Raw genomic sequence first — 7681 nt, 5'->3', positions numbered from 1 at the left:
GAAGAGTGTGAGTGACACTTCCCTCCCTTCCTGCTGGGCCAGCTTGGTGCTCATGCCACTTGTCTGAGCCTGTTTCTTTTCTTGTTTTATTGATACGTAGTAGTTGTACATAGTTTTGTTTCTCAATCTGCAAAACCGAGACGATGGTCTCTGCGATATTGAAGTAGCGCCACCAAGCAGGGGCCTCGTGGGGCTCGCTGATGGCTGTGGAGGAAGAAGGCGCCTGCCGCATGGGGAGGAGACGGGCTCCCGCGAAAGGGCGCACACGGCTAATGTTAATAGTAAAAGGATGGAGAGTGGCGGCAGGGACATTTATCACGTGCTCATTTCCCAGCGGTCATTGGGCACCTTCTCTGCGCACGCGTCCCTTCCGCGCCCTCCCAGCAGGCAGGGACGAGCACAAAGGCTTCTAGCTCCCTGTTGCCTCCAACATCACCATTTGTTTCGGAGCCATTTTTCCGACACCGTGACCACCTTAACCCCTGGGTGGCCCGACTGCTGCTTCCCTCCTCAGAGAGAAGCCCCGGAAGCCGTGTTAGAAATGTCCATTGCCACCACGGCACTCTGACGCTTACCTCTACCAACTTCCCCACCGAGACATTGGAAAATTCCTTGATCACTTCCTTTGACGGTAAAAGGCACACGGTCCCTTTGCCATCATACCCGACTCCGCTGACCTGCAGGGCCAAGCGGAAGAAAGGATGTCACCAAGGGTCAAAAATACGCTCCCCTGGGTGGCCCACAGTCTCCTCCCTGGGGATCCAGGCCAAGGACGTAACGCCAAACCCGGACAAGGCCTTAAGAATGAAGACATCCCCGCGGGATTGTTTATTGATCAGCACCTCTCACGGGACGACAAAGTACCTCGCATTAGTAAACCTGGGTGAGTTTATCTGACGGGATATTCTGTAGCCAGTACGCGTCGTGGTTAAGAAAACTAAGTACCAGCACAGATGGGTGCTCACGTTCTAGAACAGGGGTGGGCACATGTTTCCTTATAGAGCCAGAGAAGCAAATATTTTAGCCTTTGCAGCCCACGCGACCTCTGTGGCAGCAACTCAACTCTGTCATTGCTGCCCGAAAGCCGCCATCGACATGTAAACAAACGGGTGTGGCAGTGTCCCAAAAAACCCTATATTTTCAAAAATAAGCACTAGCCCATGGCAGTAATCTGCTGACCCCTTGCTCTGCGAAGTTTTGTGAAAAGATATCAGGGTCAACATCGCACATTCAGGGAGCTTCCCAGCATGCCACGTGCATAGGACGGAGACCGAGAAACACAAATGGGCGAATCGTGGTTAGTTGATCATGGGGCAGGAGGGGTGTTTTCCAGCTTGTAAATTTTGTAACGTTCATGTTATTGATAAATAATAAAAAATAAAGGGGCTACCTTAAATCAGTCGTGTCTTTTGAAACAAAGTATGGGATGATTTAAAAAAAAAAAATCAGTCTTCTTTCTTGCTGCTATCTGTAGCGAGGAGACTGTACGATAAGCCCAATTTATTTCTTCCTTATTATGTCCTGGAAGACACGCCGCGTGCCTGAGTTCGCTAGACAGGGGAGGGTCTGGCTGGGCGCACCTTTGGGTCAAGGCTCACGCATCCTGTCGGCACTCACCTCTGCGTGAAGCCCGTCGGAGGTCACAAGCTGGGTCACGGTCATTTCGTTGGCAGTCAGAGTCCCTGTCTTATCGGAACAGAGGACGTTGCAGCAACCTGGTTCAATAAAACATCAGTTTACAGAAAAGAGGAGTTGCCAGCGCAAACTCTTTGGCTCGTGAAACGCCCGGGTTGAGTCACCGCGACAGCCCGGCCTCCACGTGGTCCCACTTGTGAAAATGCCACCAGCGCGGGCCGCTCACCTAAAGTCTCCACGATCGGTAGCTTCTTCACAATGACCCGCTTCTTGGCCATCCGCAGCACGCCCAGGACCAGCGTGACCGTGACGACGATGGGCAGACCCTCTGGGATGGCCGCTACAGCCAGGCTGGAGTGAAAGGTCAAATGGGTCCCTTTAACATGCACTTAAGGACAATCTGAGTCCTCACTGGGGTTGGCAATGCTTTTGGCTGGTGAAGCTCGTCTTTGGTGTCCCCAACGTCCCGGTTCTGTTCTCTGTTTCCGATTCCCTGGTGTACCTGCCTCCTCCTTCAGCATCCATTGCCCTGAGCGCTCCCTGCAAACCCTGCTCTTGGGAAGGGACATCTCCTATTAGCCATCCACACCTTAGTGTGAATTAATCTGTCAGATGTTTTGCCTCTTTAAGTGCTTTTGCATTAAATTATTCTCATTTATTAGAGAGAAAGGTCTTTGGGCCCCCTGAAAGGAATTTCCAGAATCAGACCATAAGTAACAGTAGAATATTTTCCTTCGGAGGGTCCTCCCTGGGTCCCTCAAATTTCCCTCTTTATCCATCTAGTGGCTTAGACACTTCCTCTGAGGAAGCCAAACAAGGAAATTAAAGTCATGGAAAGTAAAATGTCAAAGCTGTGCCTTTGCCTGTCGAGTGATCTGTTTTGGGGTGTCGGCTCACTTCTTCCCAACCCTCCAACTCTCTCTGTACCCTGGGACCTGCCATCCCGTAGCCGGGGTTGAGTGGATCGGAGGAGCACACGTGACCCGCTGAGCCAGTGAGGTCCTCTCTGTTACGTGATCGGGACTGAGGCACACGGAGGCCCCTTCCTGTGGGGGTGTCGGCAGGTGACAGGACGTTAAGAGGCGACACTTTCTGCCTCGGTTTTGGCTGAGGCCCCACAGCCTGGTGGCTGCCTGGTCCCACGTCCCGTACCCCTGGAAGGTGGAGGGGAGCGACGCCTGGCACCTGCCCTGCGACAGTGTGGGTGGGCGTAGGCGAAGCAAGATGGGCCCGCGGACCCCTGTGGAGGCCGGTAGTGGCTGCGCAGCAGTTCACGTCACCATTCTCTCTGCTTTTACGTATGCTTCAAATTCTCCTTAAAAGATGTTAAAACCAAATATAGAAAGAAACCGTGACAACCCCCATGTCCGTCAGTTGACAAATGGACAGACCAGACGTGGTCTCTCCCTTCAGCGGCGTCCTGCTCAGCCGTGACAAGGAACAGAGCTCTGGAACATGCTACGACACGCATGAACGTTGAAAACACGCGGGTGAAAGAAGCCAGTCACTAAGGGCCAAGTGGTGTATGATCCATTCACATGAAATACAGAACAGGGAAGGCTGTAGAGACAGGAAGTAGATGAGGGATTGCTTACAGCTGGGGGCAGATGGGGGAACGGGAGTGACAGCTAAAGGACACGGGGTTTCTTTGTGAGGTTGTAAGAAAATATTCTAAGATCGACTGTGGTCATGGTTGCGTGTATCTGGGATATACTAAGAACCATTAAATTGTACACTTTATATGGGTGAATTGTATGGTATACAAATTATATCTCAAAACTCTCTAAGAAAAAAAAGAAAAGAAACCTTGGCTAGTGACTTGGGGAGAGGGAGAGCATGACCAGACACCCCCTCCCCGGCCAAGCCGTCCACGAGGCCACGGAGCAGCGGATGCTGTAACTTACATGAAGCTTCAAGTGTTTTCATCACATGGAACCACTCACTGAAGTTTCTAGAAAGACACTGTTTGGACTAGAAAAGACAGGGAATTTCTGATGTCTGAGAAGAGCCAGAAAAGTTGTGGGAGAGGGAGCCACCGTCTCTGACCACGCCGGGAGCCCCCCCATGGCCACCGGCAGGGACCCTGCAGAAGCCCCGCAAGATACGCCGGCCCGGGTCCCGCGGGCCAGGCTGCTTGGGAAATGTGTGGGGGAGCGGGGTGTGCGCGGGTGTGCGGTGTGGCTGTCCTGTCTCTGGGGCCGCGCTCTGCGCAGAGCGCCCGCTGTGCGCCCCGGGGGGCGGGGGCCGCGCCGCGTTTTGCGAGCTTTTCCATTTTTCTCACGGGGCTGTGGACCCCGTGTCTTTTTTTTGTGCGGTTTTCCTTTTTTGATATTGTGGCCACATTTTCCTTTTTTTTTAAAGATATACTTTTCAAAAAAAATATATGCAACTGGAACAAAACATATTTTCTGGCTACATCTGGCCCACGGGTGGCCTGCTTTCACCCTGTGCACGAGAACACCCGGCGTCCTGTAGGTATTCAGTAAATAGCTGCTGAATGAACAAAGCTGAACAACGAACATCTCCACGTTTGGACCTGCGCTGGCCTAGCATGCGGCGAGCTCTCCGCCTGGGTCGGTCAGTCGTCGAAAAACCTGCGAGGCTCTCACTCAACCGGAATCACACGGGGCTACCGTATTGCATGGAAGCTAAGACGGTTGTTTGTGAAGGACACCACTATTTTGTGCACACTAAGAAAGGACAAAGCACCGCCAGTTAATCAGTGACACGGGGCTTTCTCCTTCGTCACTTATTAGAAGCGGTCAGATCTCAGAGGAGTGAAGAAGAACGTGCATCTTAGAATCAAAGAACTACTAGAATCTATGAAGGGTGACCTTTCGTCCAGACACAATGGAGCTCTTAGGGACGAGTTATATAAACCAAGATTACAGAATTTGGTCAAGGGGCTGTGCCCAGTTTCTATGGTGACATCCTTCCGTCACCTTCCCTGGTCTTCCGGCACAGGCTGGCGGGACCGGCCAGGCAAACGTTTGCGGAAGGTTGCGATGGGGACTTTCCCCTCCGCGTGGCCGGGGAAGTGCACGCTGCACGTACCTGGATACGTTCATGCTAATAAAAAACTTAATCCACAAACTAATAAGGATTAGAACCAACCAGGAAAAGCAAGTGCCTGGGATCACCTCGAATGTCACTCAAGGCAGAGGGAGTTAGGATGAAGTTTTGAAAAGAACGATCTCTCATTTTATTTATTTTGGAAAATCTCGCTGCCATTTCTACCATCTGATTTAGTGGTTTCGGGTGACTTTAATCTGCCACTAAAACCTGAAAACCTTCACCCTTTCAATGCCACAAGTGAAAGGAGTAAATTGTCTTTCGAGTGCAAGGTCCCCGCGGATCACGTGGGACAAACGAACCGAAATGTTAGGACAGGGAATTGGGAACGACCAGCAGCACTGGGGGGAGGGAGGGGAGGCGGGACGGAGGGAGAAACCTTTTTTGTTCTTTATCCTGGAAATATTTAATAGTCCTTTTTGGCACACGGGACTTTTCCTGGTTTATAAGATGAGAATGAACACGGGGCTGTTTCGGGGAGGTTTTTAAACATTCTGGCTGCGAGGGCCCTGCGTTCTCATCCTCCCCGCTCGCTGCCGCGCTGCACCTGCCTCTGCGGGCTCAGCCCCCCGCGCCGTCTGGGCGTCCCAGCCCCGTCCCTGGTTCTGCTCTTGCTAGAGCCTGGACCCGGGTTAGTGTGGAGTCCCAGCCTCGTGCCCCGGGAGCAGGTTAGAACGCGGGCGTCGGCCTAACCCGTTTCCCGTTCTGTGCGGGGGAGGCAGCCTCCCCCCACGGGGCTGCGCAGGGCTGAACTGGGATCACACGTTTCCAGTTTCCATTTGCTCAGAAAACCATTATTGAGTGCTTTTGTAACATGACACACACCCGCCCACCTGTTGGTTTTGTCACCTGCCCCTCGATGGATATACAGTGTGATAAAAAAAAAAATAAGGCACTTGGAATTTTAAGAAGACCCGCCCTTGAATCGATTCTATTGCTGATGGCCGGGGGACTGCACGCATTCCTCACACACGGGCCAGCTTCCCTGGGTGCCCTAGACGGGCACACCTGATACCACGTGTCATCCCGCGTGCCAGAGCCGCGTACACCCAGCCCGCGTAGCCAGGGTCTCTTGCCCACACTGGCCAGCACCCTGGGGCGCCTCTACCCCCCGGGGGTGTGCCGGCTGGGATGTGCAGTCGCGGTCGTTACGGCGCGGGCGCTGGCCACGACGGTCTGCTTTTTACATATAGATCAGAAAGGCTCCGAAGATGCTCTTAGTCACGGCATTCTCAGGTACCTCTATGCTTGCTTTCTGCTGTCTTTAGTGATATAACTCACAGGCCATAAAATTCACCCTTTAAAGTGTATCATTCAGTGGTTTTTAGCATATTCAGAGCTGTGCAACTGTCACCACAATCAATTTTAGAACATTTTCTTCGCCCCCAGCAGAAACCCTGTAAGTGTCAGCGCCACCCCCAGTCTCCCCGACCCCAGCCCCTGGCAAACACTGATCTACTTTCTGTCTCCACAGAGTGACCTGTTATTGGGCATTTCATATAAATTAAATCATATTATAATATGCGGTGTTTTGCGACTGGCTTCTTTCACCAGCAAAGTGGTCTCAGCGTTAATCCACCTCGCAGCACGGATCCGTACTCATCGCTTCCTGAACATCCCATTGCATGTATGTTGTCTGTGAGTTCCTTAATTGATGGACATGTAAGTCTGTTTACATGAGCGTGATGTGCTAATTACACACACACGTTTACATGTATATCTTTTTTTCTAACAGACACTGAAACAATTTTCCGCATATCCCCGAAACCATCCTGCACACACCTACATGTGGGTTTCCTTTCGGAACCACTGGGCTTGACATGAGCCTAGAGATGTGTTGGCTCCTCCGTGTCCTGGAAGGGTCCCCAGCTTCCCTCTGCTGGGACACAGCCAGCTAGTGACAATCTCGGGCACTCTGCTCCCCTCGCCTCGGCAAGCAGCACGGAAGAGCCACCAGCAAAGCGCCACCAGCGCACGAAGCCGGGCTGCGCTTCCTTCTCTCTGCAGCCGCCGCCAGGACCCAGGGGCTTGGGGTGACTGATCAGAATTGTTGTGTGGAGGATGGGCAGGTCCCCTTGGCCTAAAGCAGGTGCCCTGACTCCTGGCCCTGCTGTCACCCGTGCTGCTTGTCCTCGCTTACAGCCTTCTCTGGAAAACGAGGGCTTGGACCGAGTTCCAAACGAGTAACCGGAGCCCACACTCGCTGTGCGCTGCGTGTTGCATGGCGCCCGCGTGACTAACTCATTTAATCCTCACGACGGCCCTGGGAGCGGGAACATCAGCACTCCCGTTTTATAGAGGAGGAAACCAAGGCACAGAGAGCCAGGAAACTTGCCCGAGGTCACACAGCTAGCAATGGCAGGGGCAGGATTTCAACCGAGGCAGGGGTCCAGACTCCCGGCTAGAAAGACCTCAACCCGCAGGCGGACGGTGACGAGGACGGGAACTCCAAATCTCGCGCTGCCGCTCATCTCACAGGTGCTCACGGGCACCCCACGCGGAGACTGCGGCCCGGGGTGACGAGGACGCCCCTTCCCCGCACCCCCAGCCCGCTCTCACGGCGGGGAGGGGCGCGAGCCCGCTCAACACCCTGACAGGGCGAGGGACGGCCCCGTGCCCTTACCTGACGCCGATGGTGAACATGCTGAGGACCTGCTTCCCCTGCAGCCAGCCGACGAACAGGATCAGACCTGGGAAGAGACAAAACGCACATCCAAGTATCCGGCAGCCGCACTCCGGCCGCGGGCGTTTCGCACTCGCCCCCGCGAAGGGTTTACAGGAACGATTACTGACCTCGGGTGCTTTCGACCACTCTTTTTTTTTTTAAAAGAAAGATACTTTTATACATAGAAAAAAAAAAACTCATTTTACTTTCCCAGGAAAGGCTCAAGCCAAGTTTAAGTTAAAGAAACAAGCAAGCAGTTTATTTGGGGCTGTTTGCGAGCATTTCCACGTGACTCCCAAAGTCTCCCCA

The 7681-nt window shown here is 53.1% G+C and overlaps 1 protein-coding gene across 1 annotated transcript in view; it reads right to left on the bottom strand.

Moving 5' to 3' along the window:
- The window catches only part of ATP2C2 (ATPase, Ca++ transporting, type 2C, member 2), a 57110-nt gene that overhangs the window by 13418 nt on the left and 36011 nt on the right, over positions 1 to 7681 (bottom strand). Inside the window, exons 11-14 of the mRNA XM_012648220.1 lie at positions 7331 to 7397; positions 1862 to 1986; positions 1618 to 1715; positions 576 to 677 (exon numbers count right to left, since the gene is read on the bottom strand). Coding sequence (XP_012503674.1) covers positions 576 to 677; positions 1618 to 1715; positions 1862 to 1986; positions 7331 to 7397 — 392 coding nt within the window. The remainder of the gene's footprint in view (positions 1 to 575; positions 678 to 1617; positions 1716 to 1861; positions 1987 to 7330; positions 7398 to 7681) is intronic.

Source organism: Propithecus coquereli, unplaced genomic scaffold (assembly GCF_000956105.1).
Source record: "Propithecus coquereli isolate 6110/MARCELLA unplaced genomic scaffold, Pcoq_1.0 Scaffold280, whole genome shotgun sequence".
NCBI lineage: Eukaryota > Metazoa > Chordata > Mammalia > Primates > Indriidae > Propithecus > Propithecus coquereli.
The sequence above is the reverse complement of the archived record's forward strand: the minus strand, read 5'-3'. Positions and strand labels throughout refer to the sequence as shown.